Below are 14188 nucleotides of genomic sequence, written 5' to 3' on the forward strand. Positions count from 1 at the left end.
CCTGAACTTTCTGTAGAAATATTAAGAAATCTTACTCACAACCTGGATTTTTATGTTATCATTATCTGGGTGTATTTTGTTTAAATCCCCAAAATGGTAACTACACATTATAAAATCTTGATCTTAAAATAAGGCTGTTTTTTCCATTGAAAGGATATCCTGAACTTTGTTTCTTCATGTCACTAATGCTAGGAGGTCTCTCCTTTTCCAGCAATGCCCTATTAAACATCTGGCTATTAGTTGTAAGTGCAAAACTTTGAAAGCTGACTGACTAAGTGGCCATCAGACACACAAGTAACTTTTTGCACGTAGCTTTGACATGGTTTGAAGGGAAGTAAAACCTAGTTTAGATTATGTTTATAATCATATGGGGGTGTTATGATGGAGATTTATATAAAAGGAAATTGAAAGTTCTCAAAGCTACTGTAATTCAACCTCCTTGTTTATATAAGCTATTCTATATACTATCTGTCTTCTTATATGGCTCCATCACTCCCATAGCCAGGCAACTATAAGCACTCAAGAATGTAAAGCTGTGAACCACAGTCGTGTTTCATGGCTAGTTAAAAGCCTTTGGTCTCATCCTTTATTGCAGAGATGGGCAAACTTTTTGGCCCTCACATCAGAGTTGTGAAACTGTACAGAGGGGCGGGTAGGGAAGGCTGTGCCCTCACCCCTATCCGCCCCCTCCCACTTCCTGCCCCCTGACTGCCCCCCTCTGAACTCCCAACCCATCCAACCTCCCCTGCTCCTTGTCCCCTGACTGCCCACTTCCGGGACCCCCGTGACCCCACCCCCTATCCAATCCCCCGTCCCCTGACTGCCCCCACCCCTATCCATACCCCCACCCCCTGACAGGGCCTTCAGGACTCCCACGCCTATCCAACCCCCCTGCTCCCTGTCCCCTGACTACCCTGACCCCTATCCACACCCCCATCCCCTGACAGGCCGCCCGGGACTCCCATGCCTATCCAACCCACCCTGCTCCCTGTCCCCTGACTACCCTGACCCCTAGCCACACTCCCACTCCCTGACAGGCCCCCTGGGACTCCCATGCCTATCCAACCCCCTTTGCTCCCCAGACCCTGCTAGCACCTGCCCTTCCCCAGGTGCTGGTCCTGCTGTAACCCTCTAGGAAGCCAGTCTTCTCCCTAGGGCTCCCTGCAGCAGACTAACTCCCTCTGGTCTGCAGCTTCCTTTTATATGGGCCGACTGGGCCCTGATTGGCTAGTCCATCTGCTGCTGTAATTGTCTGCAGTCCCCACCCTAATTGGCTATTTCCCCTGCAGCCCCTCCTTTGACTGCCTGTTGCTCAGCCTCCCTAGGCTGGTTTTAACCCCCTCAGGGCCAGTGCAGTCACAGAGACACAGACCCCTTCCATGCTTCCTATAACATATAGGAAGTGTGCCCCATTTTCTGGGCATAGGGAGGGAGAATAGCCACTGATCCACTTTGTCCACTCCCCCTTGATACAAAATGTTCCCGCGAGAGGTGTTGTGGGAGCTGTACCTGCACTTTCCCAAGTGCAGGGGCTGCAGTTGTCCTTGGCCCTTTTTCAGGCACAGAAAGTGCAGAAGTGCAATTGTGCTCTGGCCTGCCTATGCGTCCACACAAGGGCCTGGGACAATCTGGCCTTTTGCCATTGCAGCCCAATAATAAGTACCTTGTCATTCATTATTGTATAGTTTTGATATGATAATGAAATTGTTTTATGATATACATAAGTGAAGATCACGTCTGTTTTGTTTTTTTCAGGAAGCTTTTAGCATTTTGAACACAAGAATTCTTGAAAATTTTTTGAAAGCAGCTGAACAATTGAAAAATATTTCACCAGCTCATGAAAAGTTAGCAGTGGAGGAAAGATGCAAAGATGTTCGTGAAAGATGGGAGGTGAGAAAATATACATAAGAGAATGAGTTGCTTTTTCTTATCAGGCCTGGTCTCTTGAAAAACAAATTTTTGTTACAGAATAGAGGTTTTAATTTGCTTTGTAGCCCATTGTCACCATCACACTGAGACAGTGCTTTCTGTACTTTGCAGGCAGTTCATCGTGAAATCATATCATGTATTCAGTTCATAATGGAAATTGAAATAGGGAAATTTAATGCAACTTTTTCAAAACTCAATAAGCAAATAAATAAAGAGAAGAAACTCCTTAGCATGGGTAAAACCAAGGGACTTATAAAAGAACACGAGGTACTGTATAAAAATGCTATCCTCAACTTCTCTGCTTGGTGACTGTATTGTATATCCTTCTGCATTTTTCATTTAATTTTCTTTCTAACTTCAGACTGTTCCATCATTGCAGGAAGCAGGCTTTCAAAGAGACACCTCCTTGCCAGTAGGATGCTAAATTTTTTCAGTTTATACCTTACTTTATAATCATCTCTTACAGGTGGTTTTATTTTTAATCCTTATTTACTCAAAATGTAATAATTGAAAAAACAAACTTGATGTGCACTGTAGCTGCCATGCAATGCAGTAGTTGCATGGCTAAGGTCCTATCCATAGAGCTGACTCTACCCATAATGGTTGTACAGAAGCCCCAGTTTAACTCCTTGTTTGTGTTGCACACAAACTAGTCACGTAACCTTAAGTGGTGCTTTACTGGTTCATAGGCCCGTCCTAGTCCTCTGCCCAGGGGTAAATTTCACACAGTGTGTAATAAACTTTGGTTTACATTTAACATTTTTACTCATGTCTCTTTCTCGGTCATCTCTTCTTGAATTTTCTTTTCACCTTAGGTGAACCTGGCCGTCACTGTATTCCCCAAGATCTGCCTATATTTATTTCTTACAGGGATTCTAGGTGTGAACTCCTGGCCTCAGTAAAGTCAATATGAGTTTTGCCATTAACCGTAACTGGGTCAGGATTTCACCCAAGGTGTTTCTATGTGAAGAAAAACAGCACACGTATATAAAAGCATAAAGAGAAACAAGCATGTATACCAGATGCATTCTATTCCTCTCATATTGGCCAAGAGAGTAGAGTATCATTTCTTTCATTGTAGTTGCTTCTTACAGGGGGGAGAGAGTGATGGAGAATATTTTGGGGAAATGTCTCAGTCCAGCTGTCCCTGAAGTCAGTGGGAGATTTGCTATTGACTTCAGTGGGAGCAGAATTGGTAGCTAAAATTGGAATAAAGAAGAAAAGACCCATGTAAGACAGGGAAAATTTCACATTGCAAAGATATTAAGTGAGGAAGTATTGGTCTGTTGGTTAGAGCTGGGGTCTGCAAGTCAGGACTCCTGGTTTCTGTTCTTTGCTCTGGTTAGAATATGATCAGGTAATCATTTAGGCCCAGATTTAAAAATATATTTAGGCACCTAACTTTTATTAATTTGAGTGGGGGTTAAGTGCCTGATTACCTTTAAGAATCTGGTCTTTAACCTTTTTGTGCCTTTACTCAGGTGTAAAATTGGGGCCAACACTTGCCTGCATCAGAGGGATTTTGTGAGAGTTAATTTATGTTTTCAAAGCGGTTTGAGAGCCTCAGTTGAAAGTGCATTTACATGACGAACACTAAATAGAACAATGAAAATAAATAAATATGAAAATAACCACATTGTTATAATTTATCATGTGTTTGTTTCTTCATTTAGGCTTTTTTTTCTCCTGAAGGCAGCCTGAGGGAACTAAACAATTGCCTACAAGTTCTTAAAGGAATGTGTGAAAGATTGACTGCAGAAGAAACTCACCCAGAAACTAAGACACTAGTTGCAGAGTGTGAACAAAAGCAAGAAGAACTTCAAAAATGTGCTGCAGATGTTTACGTAACTCTGCTGTCCCACGTTGGAGGTGGCCAGGCATCTAAACAAGGGTGAATATTTTGCAGGACAATGTATCATAGCTCCATAAAACTAAGACATCTAGATCGTCCTCCTGCTGTTGCAGGATTGTAAGCTGGAGTATATTTTCTCGTGTAATTGTTCTTTTAAAATATTTTAATGAACTAGTCTATGTCATGTTAGATTAATCTTTGGCAGAGCTGCAGTATTTGTTTTTGTCTTTTGATATATACTGCATGATTGCAATGTTTTTTCTTTGTATTCACTATAGTTGCTGCTGTTATTATTAAGCTGAAATTTCTTTTAAACCTTAGGGGCTCTATACTTGCTCCTGAGAATGGAGAAAAGGAAACATCTTCCCAATCAGTTGATATACTTTCAACTCAGGAGGTATGGAATTCAGATCATAGACTCATTGGGTTAGAAGGAACTGCAAGGGTCATCTACTCTGCCCCCTGTGAAGATGCAGGATTTGTTGTGTCTAACCCATCCAAGACAGATGGCCAAAGACATACCATTAGCAAATATTGGTTTATCTAGAGTGGATCCCGGTCAAATGGGGAGCAATTATTATGTCTGTCTATATCCCAGTGGGACTCAGGCACTCCAGTCAAAGCTCAGGACCTCATTTTGCTCACCATGTACAAATTCTTATTGAAAAGACAGTCTCTGCCCCAGAGAACTTACAGTCTAGTTCCTCTCTCTGAGTGGAAGTCATTCCTGTGCAAAGGGCCAGCTCAAGGCCCACTTAAGTTCTCAAAATAAGGCTCAAGTCCTTGTATTGCCCTTCTTGATGGGGTGAATGTCAGCCTCTAGCACTGGAGGAAACACACTTAGAATACGACATTCAGTTTTGGGCCCCTCAGTAGCCAAAAGATGTGAACAAAAATAGGAGGGGATATAGAGATGAAAAATGCTGGAGGGGTTCACTTCTACGGAAATACTAAAATAAAAGAATATGTATAGCTTTATTAAACAATTGCTAATATAGAGGGATACAACTGTTTACTGGGAGTGGAATGCCATAGAGGAAGAGGTCTTGTTATAATAATTGGAGATATATACCTATCTTCTAGAACTGGAAGGGACCTCAAAAGGTCAGTGAGTCCAGCCCCCTGCCTTCACTAGCAGGACCAAGTACTGATTTTTTGCCCCAGATCCCTAAGTGGCTCCCTCAAGGATTGAGCTCACAACCCTGAGTTTTAGCAGGCCAATGCTCAAACCACTGAGCTATCCCTCCCCATGTTTAGAGTGTGGTCCAAAAGGACTACAATTCATGTGACCTGAGATGTACATAGGCAGCACAGTATTCATCAGCAAGACATCCAAAAACATGCTGGTGATCTACACAGAGTTCAGCTTGTGTCTCCATTGTATTAGCACCAATGGCTGAGGATATAGAGGAAACATCTGTTAAGGTAGTTGAGGTTGTAGTATGCACTACTGTGATGAGGAAGCTCTCTCACGCTGTGCTACAAATACTGTCCATTGTATAGTGATGGAATCTGCTGCTTTGCTGATGGCTCAAGTGTCATGTTTATAGTCCATGGAAAGAGGTGTATTTCATAATTTTATAATTTTACTTAATAATCTAGTTTAAGCGAATCTCATGTTCATAAACAGCTGCTTCTTTCAGAAATTGGGTGTGTTTCGCATGAAGAAGTGATTGTTTCTTTCTGCAGTGTATGTATGTCTTCTGATCTTTGTTGAATGCGTAGATATAAGGTAATGCAGTTATCAACATAACTGATTTTTATATTTGATTAGGCATCAGGACCAGCTTCAGGTGTAATTTTGGAATCAGACGTGAAACAACAGAATGGTGAAAGCTGTACAAAGAAGTTTGAGAAAGACAGTGATTTGCCCTTAGAGACTTTATTAGAGAGGTAATTTTTAAATGGCAAAATACGTACATTGAGAGATAATACCATATTAAAAGTTACAAGTAAATTGGGAATTTCATATATCTGGACTATTTTTGCTATGCTGAATTTTGTTCTCTACTTATTCTTCTAAATTTTGTTTAACTATCTATCTTACTATACAGTCACTCACAGTAGTCTCTAAATGTAAATTAGATCTCTATAACAAGGAAACTAGCAGATTTAGTGATTTTTCTGCTTTTCACTCTTCCTTAGTTAGAGGAAGCTTTGCTTTTGGGTGTGTGTATGTGCCTGAATATGATGAAGCCAAACATTCTGGGCCAAATTTCCAGAAATTCATGGTTTTTACACACAAAAAACCCATGTTTGAGCCTGAAATTAGAATTTGCACACACAAATCAGGTAGCTAGGTGAGCAATTACTCCATTTTAAACACAAATGCTTATTCATGTAACATTTGGAATTTAGGTAAAAAAACCAATTACATGAGCAAATTGCTGAATTTACTTTAATTGCCATTAAAGTAATGGCAATTAAAGTAATTGTTCAGCAAGTCACAACCCCAATTATTTTTCCTTTCCTGTCTTCTATTAAAGTAAAGTTGATACTGTCTAAGAACTATTGCATCTTTTCCTAGCTTTGAAACACAGAGGAGTAATCTCGAACTTCATTTACAAAGAATCAAAGATGAAGTAGAGTCTCCTTTTACTGATGAAATAAAAGACACCTCATGCCTTCAGAATAAGCTGCTAGATCTACAGGTAAATATCAATCATTCTGAAGAATATGTTGCTTGTCTACAATTTATATGATATGTTAGGAAGAGGGGGTTAAATTACTCTCTTTTGAGGCCCTCTTTTTCAAGGTACTGAGCATACTGCTGAGGGGTAATCCGTGTCCCCAACTGCTGCTGGCTTCAGTGGGAGTTGAAGACATTCAACAGTCATAGGAAGGCTCAGCTCTTTGCGAGATTGAGGCCTTACACGGCAGTGGAGTTGTGCCGGTGTAGCTGAGAGGAGAGTTTGGACCATTGTGTGCAAAATTACTCCAGCACTATTGTAGTTTGAGAGGATCTGAATTGTTTGTAAACAATTATTATAAACATTATTTTGTCATGCTCTAAATATACTACACACAAAAAACTATGTTAAAAGAACATTGAAGTTGCAAAGTCAATTGCTCCTCCATATTTTACTCCTGGGGAAACTCTGCAACAAAAATTAAAAATTCTGTGCACAATATTTTAAAACTCTGCAAAATTCTGCATATTTTATTTGTCAAAATAACACAATATAATCACACCAGCTTCAATTATTTTTGGTCATTTATTTCAAAATACCTGTCAGCAAGTATGTCTGTAACAATATAGACAACAAAAAAGATTCAGGAAATGTTTTTTGACAAATAGATTCTTTACTAGGCATATTAATACAGAACTCTGAGTATTAATTCATTTAAACTACAGTACAGAACCGTATTTCCTGTGTCCTCAGAAGCAGTGCAAAGGCTTGGGGGAGTCAGGGATAATGGAGGAGCTGAGGGAGAGGGAAATAAATTGCTGGGAAGGCGCTTGGGTGTGAACTTTGAGGGTTGTTGGGTATGGGTGGGAAAAGTATGGAACAGGGTTTTTTTTTGGGGGGGGGTGTCAGGGAGCGATTGTTAGGGAGCTTCCCCCATGCAGACCCTAGCTGACCCCTAGCCTCTCCCATTCAGTCAGGCACATCTGCTCCTGTCCCCATGTGTCCCTTAACCCCCACTCAGACATCCACTCCCCCCATCATGTGGCCCTGCACCCCCTCCCCTGACCCTGTGTGTCCCTGTACCCCCGCCCCCTTTCCCCATGTGTGTCTGTGCTCTCATTCAGCCACCCCCTGTCCCTATGTAGCTCTGCATGCTCTCTCCCATCACCATGTGGCCCTGCACCTCCCTTCCCCTTGTGGCCCTGTGTCTCCACTCCCATTCAGCCCCTGCCCCAGTCTGTTCTCACCCACTAGCCCTAATGAGCCGCTGTCTGACCCCCCCCAACAGCCCACGCTGTCTGTCTCGCTATAGCCCCTGTCTCCTGACCTTGCCTGACAGGCTCTGCAAAGAAGGCAGGCTCTTTCTTTTCCCTAGCTGGCTGGGAGCTGCTGCTCTGTGCAAGCACTACAGTGCCCTCTGGTGGGAAAAAGGCAGAACTGCAGCAATATTTGAGTAGAAGATTTTTTCTGTGCAAAAAAATTAAAAATATGCATGGCTTATTAATTATGTGCGCACGCAGTAGCACAGAATTCCCCCAGGAGTAATATTACTCTTCCTCTCTGATGCCTGGGCACTAAGAGCACAGGAGAGTTTCCTTGCTCTCAATTCCACTTGGTGCCACACTTGCCCCTGGCAACCAGGAGGAACAATTGCAAGGAAAATTGTATTCAGCCCCTGCACCCTGGGCTGGAGCATTTTCAGTCACTCTATGAGCATGGCACATGCACAGTCCAATCACATCTAGGAGCTGTGAGGGTGTGAAGCATACTTACTGCAGACAAAATCTTTGGAGAATTTAGGTGCTGAACTCTAACAAGTCTCTACTGAGTATGTGAAAACCAAGCTAGTTCAAAGGATTATAAATTGGCCAAATTTGGGTGACTTTTCAAAGGGATGGTAGAAGACACATCTGACCCTCCTGTAAAATTTCAAATCCTTGCTACAAAGCTTGGAGGCACTGGAGCTTCTCAGTGAAATTGGTATAAGATTTTTTGTAAACATAGATAGAACTATGTAATTTTTTCCCTAATCTTGTTCTGAAAAATGGCTGAAACTTAAAAAACAAAAAACAAACAAACAACAAAAAAGCCTGAGGCACCCGACATGGAAAATTGACAATTCCTATAATAACTCTTCTAAAGGTAATTTTCAAAATTGACCAGTCTGTTTGCACAATATGATGCCTTTTGAATTAATTAAATATATGTATTTTCTTTTAGGGCATAGAGAGTAAAGCTAATTCTTGTTGGACACAGTTTGAAATTATTGCATCTAAACTAGAAAATCTTATGGATGACACAGGGAAGCCTGTTATCTCTGAAACACAAAACAGACTTAACAGAGAGTGGAGTGAACTTCAGATTATTCTAAATGCCAGGTATAAAATATCATTGTACTTTGTGTTATTTGAGAAATAGTATGTCATCATACAATTAAAGAGTGTATTGTATAGTATACATTTTGCATTGTAAGGCATAGTTAGAATTGTATGTTCTGCTCGAACCCTGGCATTTTTCAATTTAAACACACAAACTTAACATGATCTTAATGTATTTTTATGGAGTATCTTATGCTATATGTTAGCGGTTCTCAAACTGTGGGTCGGGACCCCAAAGTAGGTCATAACCCCATTTTAATGGGGTTGCTAGGACCAGCATTAGACTTGCTGGGACCCAGGGCTGAAGCCTAAGCTCCACCTCCACCTTGGGCAATGGAGTTCGGGCTGCAGCCCCCTCTCCCTCCACCCGGAGCAGCAGGGCTCAGGCTCCGACCCCCACCCCCAGGGGTCATGTAGTAACTTTATTGTCAGAAGGGGGGTTGCGGTGCAATGAAGTTTGAGAACCCCTGCTGTATATGCTTCATATAATATACCACAGGCAATTAGAGATACTTACACTAAGAACCATAGTAAACAAATCTCCATTTTATAAGAACATAAGACTGGCCATACTGGGTCAGACCAAAGGTCCATCTAGCCCAGTATCCTGTCTTCTGACAGGGGCCAATGCCAGGTGCCCCAGAGGGAATGAACAGAACAGGTCATCAGAAAGTGATCCATTCCCTGTCACCCATTCCCAGGTTCTGGCAAACAGAGGCTAGAAACACACTATCCCTGTCCATCTTGGCTAATAGCCACTGATGGACCTATCCTCCATGAACTTATCTAGTTCTTTTTTGAACCCTGTTATAGATTTGGCCTTCACAACGTCCTCTGGCAAGGAGTTCCCCAGGCTGAGTGTGCGTTGTGTGAAAAAATACTTCTACTTTATAAGACCACTTTATAGTATCCCCAAGTTTTCTAGCACAATTTTTTTCAACCGTTGAGTTAAAATGTTTGGAATTGGGCCTGCTCCTATTTAAGTCTGTGGTAAAACTTCTGTTGACATCAGTGAATTGCTCCCAAAGTCTAATAGTTAATTTTTGGTTTTTGCCCTGAAATATGTGCAGGGTCTTTTCTTGCCAGCTTCTCCTGTTCATGTTTATTTACCTTTCTTGTAGAATGAAGTCTTTAAAGATTGCTTTGGAAATTGTTTCGCCAATAGAAAATGAATTCATTCTTCTATGTGACTCAAACGAGCAACTCCACAGAAAGGACATTCAGCAATTTACTCTGACAAATATTGATCTCATTTATGGAGAACTGAAGGTAAGGAAAAACACAGAGGCCACATCTCAGTTTTCAAATGTGAGTACAAGGTGAAACTCTGCAAAAATAGGCATTTGTACATGCAAGAGCTGGATAACTGCATGGGACTTCTCACTCAGGGATTTGGGAATAGCTTCCAGTAGCCTGAGGGTTTTTTTTTGACCCTTCTGACCTTTAACAACATGCTGCCCTCTTCTTTCCGAATAACATTGCTATACAACAGTCATACCCAAGTGTACACCAATGGTACCCATTCAAAATGGAGTCACAAATAGTCCTTCCTCATAATTGTCTTTTTTTCGTCCAAAATGGCATTGGTCCCAATCTAGCTGTTTAGTATCAGGCTTTCTGAGATGAGGAAGCTCCTGCTGCTGCAAGCATGATCAGTAGCCTTTTCTGTGGATCTTACCATCCAAAACCAGCTCCCCAAAGATTCTTAGAGTCAACCTACTATGTGGTGTAATTCAGATTGCAGAATATTTCAGTAGACTATTATTACAACCCTGAGAAGTTCCCCCTGCTGGGCACTCACCAGGCTACAGTATCTTGGGTCCCACATGGCCTCTGCTTGCTAAGGCTGAGCAGAGTTTAGATACTGTCTCTCTGGCACTGGACTTCTGGGTGCAGACCCTATGTCTGACCTCCTTCTTGGCAGTGGGGACCATACAGTCCAATTGCCGAGGCTCTGAAACTGACTCCAGTTGTCTCAAGCTCTCGAGGTAGCTGCTGCATGCCACCAAAGCTGTGGACTCTCTGTTTTACTGTTTTGTTCTTCAGGGAGTGCATGATACTGTAACCAAGTAACAGACTCTGCAGCGGGATTTCTCAGCACACCCGCATTTTACTTTTAGAGAAAGTAGAAGACTCCCCGCGTAGGGCTGCCAACTTTGTAATATATAAAAACTGGACACTCCAGCAGGAGTGCCAGAACCTCCCCTGCCCCTTTCCCCCGAGGTCCTGCCCCTGCCCCACCTTGTTCCCCGAGACCCCACTCCTGCCCTGCCTCTTTCCCCGAGGTCCTGCCCCTGCCCCACCCCTTCCTCCTGAGGGCCCACCCCCGTTCACTCCTCTTTCCCCTTCCCCCTGTCAGTCGCTGCTCTTTCCCTCTCCCCCACTCCCTGTGTGGGTCGGGAGGGACTCACCTGCAGAGCATGCAATGCAACCGAGAGCCGATCACCATTACAGCTTCTTTTTAGCTGATTGGCTGGGCCTGGGGCTCATTTTTTTCCCAGCTCTATGTTTTGCTTGGAATATGAGATACAATTTCTCTTTCACTTTGCTAAACCTGCTGTGGTTCTCTCAATTTCAGAAGGTCCAGAGCTGTATAGTAAATCAGATTGAATTATGCAAACAACTGGAAAACCTAGACAGCTCAACAGGAGATGAATTTAACCTAATAGATTTGCAAGCAGCACGTGAGATTATGCTTAAATATAAAAGGCAGTTTGAAGAAATGAATCATAAAATGCAGGCCAGTGAAATGGTCCTCAAAGAACTAGAAGCTTTTCTGGCCTCATTGAGAAGAGTTAAACTTTCTATTGAGCATGCAACGGACTCTTCAATTTCTGACAAACCTGCGGTGCAAGGAAACACATCAAAAGAAGCTGTGCAGCAAGAAGTTTCTCTGATGAAAGAAAAGGCTAAATGTTTGGATGAGCGCTTGCAGATGGTTGATATCTACTTGGAAGATGCTGAATGCGGGGGAAAGACTTGCTGTGAAAAACTCATTGCGGCTTTATCTGAAAAGGCAAACAAGACTTTTGCCCATTTGAGTAAGCAGGAACTCATCCAAGAAAATGAGTTACAGGAGATTTTTTCCACAAGAAATAACGAACTCTTAAAAAATGTTCAAGATCTACACGATAAGATTAATAAAATAGGCTTGAAGGACCCAACAATTCCTGCTGTTCAACAAAGGTGAGTGTGTTTATTGGAGCTTTTTTAAATCCTTAGTTAATAATTTCAATAAGTTCTGTTGGTCTGGTCTCTATGGCTCCAATCCAGCAAAGCACATAAACTTGTGTGTAACTTTACAGCATAGTCCCATTGAAGTCAACTGATTGTCGTGTTGGATCAGGGACGGCATTGTTTAAAAAGTCTTCTCCATGATATTACTTCTTTAACCCCATGCTGCTACACTTTGTCTGCTTGAGGGAGTTGGGAGGGTTGAATCATTAGCTATAATGACCACCTCTGTTAGCAGTGAGTTTGCAATTTACAAATGCTGCCAAGTAGAGTTATACAATATATTGCTAAACGGTGATACATATTTTGTAGAAACTTTGTGTGTCAAAAGTCAGTGCATATCACATACAGCAAACTGAGAATTTTTCTAAAATGATCCGCATCTTCTCCTATTAACTTATGGCATTTATATATTTGAGGTGGGTCTCTTCTCCCCTTCAGGAAAATTCATTCACCATGTATCACACAGGGATTTGATACATTTTGATCAATACTAATTTATATCCATTGCTTTATTCATGAAATCCATACATTGCCACGCTTTTCATTGAATAGGGCACCTTAACTGAGATTTTAAATTGGCCAGAGTGTCACTCAGTAGTCGAAGGCACTATAATTAGCTACATTAATATAGAACCTATTGGCCTGTGAAATTTTGGATTAGATCCTCAGATGGTGTAAATTGTTACAGCTCCACTGAAGAACTGTGCCAGATTACACCAGTTGAGGATCTGACCCTTCTACAATTAAAGTTAAGGCCAGCTTTCTGTTTAGAGCTCGACTTTTCTAAATGTTCTGAAATCTACAGTGTTACTTGGATTGCCTTGAAATTTGGAGTGCTTCAGGGGTCACCGGCGCTAGGCATAAGCAGACTGAGGGCAGGTCTTCACTACCCGCCAGATCGGCGGGTAGAGATCGATCTATCAGGGATTGATTTATCCCGTCTCATCTAGACGTAGATAAATCGATCCCCGAACGTGCTCCCCGTTGACTCCAGAACTCCAGCTCGTGAGAGGCAGAAGTGGAGTCGACAGGGGAGCAGCAGCGGTTGACTCGCCACCGTCCTCACGGCCACGTAAGTCGACCTAAGATACGCCGACTTCATCTACGCAAAGTTGCATATCTTAGGTCAACCCCGCCCCCCCTTAGTGTAGACCAGGGCTGGGTCTATGTCTCCTCTACAGCATACGTTGGGAAAACTTACGTCGCTCAGGGATGTGAATATTCCACCCCCCTGAGCGACATATGTTACACCGACATAAGTTATGCCACTTGGAGAGGTGTTTTTTTTAATGCTGTTGGGAGAGCTTTCTTCCATCGCCATAGAGTGTCTTCACCTGATGCTCTTCAGTGGTGCAGCTGTATCAGTACAGCTGTGCCACTGCAACGAGGTACATGTAAGCAATTACTTAGGACCCCGAACGGATCAAAGGGGTCTCCTATTATTAGTATGTGTTGTGTGTGTGTGTGTGTGGGCAAAATATTCCTGTTTAGGGTTTCCAATGGACTAGCACCAGTACTTCACGGGGTTCTGCTAGTGACCCAAATTTGGGGCCATTTCACCAAGCGGGTCCTGAGAAAGAGCTCCTGGAAAAAAACATCTTTTTTTAAAATTGAGAGATTCTTGCAAAGCTATTTTGGGTCACAGATAGAGATCAGACAAGGGCTCTGATCATCGCACAAGGGTGTCCAGTGCTCAAGGGTCACTCCAACAGAGGGCATGCACCCACCCGTCCTTTGGGGGGAAATCAAATTAAAAGGATTTTCCTTCTCCAGTTTGGCTTGTCACAAGCATCCTGCACTAATTCTCGTGTCAAATTGATGATATTGAGCATGCGGGGACAGAGGAATGCAGAGCCTGCAAAGTTTCACACTAGCTGCAGACCTCAAGGGGATGAGCAGTAGTCCTTTGAACCTGACCTTTGAACCTAGCTAGCATCAGATGGAGTCCCACCTTGGTCTGAAATATGGAAAAGGTTGGGAGGCTGTTGCTGAAATCTGTCACTGCGGTATGCCTAGAAATCCAGTAACTTTTTTTAAAATTTAGATATGCAAATGATTGCTGACAGGGGAGGGGCATTTTAGGGGTGGAAGAGTGGGGGAAATAGGGGCAATAGGAGGTTGGAGCAGCATCAAGTGGATAGGGATAAATGAGGATGGGTGGT

The 14188-nt window shown here is 42.5% G+C and overlaps 1 protein-coding gene across 15 annotated transcripts in view; it reads left to right on the forward strand.

Annotated features, from left to right (window-relative positions):
- SYNE2 (spectrin repeat containing nuclear envelope protein 2) overlaps positions 1-14188 on the forward strand; it is a 260416-nt gene that overhangs the window by 75217 nt on the left and 171011 nt on the right. For 13 of the 15 annotated variants that reach the window (XM_039534632.1, XM_039534633.1, XM_039534634.1 and 10 more), the window contains 10 exons: positions 1756-1890; positions 2041-2196; positions 2291-2341; positions 3603-3820; positions 4103-4178; positions 5556-5674; positions 6309-6432; positions 8632-8789; positions 9911-10058; positions 11368-11975. In XM_039534632.1, coding sequence (XP_039390566.1) covers positions 1756-1890; positions 2041-2196; positions 2291-2341; positions 3603-3820; positions 4103-4178; positions 5556-5674; positions 6309-6432; positions 8632-8789; positions 9911-10058; positions 11368-11975 — 1793 coding nt within the window. The remainder of the gene's footprint in view (positions 1-1755; positions 1891-2040; positions 2197-2290; positions 2342-3602; positions 3821-4102; positions 4179-5555; positions 5675-6308; positions 6433-8631; positions 8790-9910; positions 10059-11367; positions 11976-14188) is intronic. The other 2 variants (XM_039534638.1, XM_039534644.1) reach the window with 2 other exon arrangements.

Source organism: Mauremys reevesii, linkage group 4 (genome assembly GCF_016161935.1).
Source record: "Mauremys reevesii isolate NIE-2019 linkage group 4, ASM1616193v1, whole genome shotgun sequence".
Lineage (NCBI taxonomy): Eukaryota > Metazoa > Chordata > Testudines > Geoemydidae > Mauremys > Mauremys reevesii.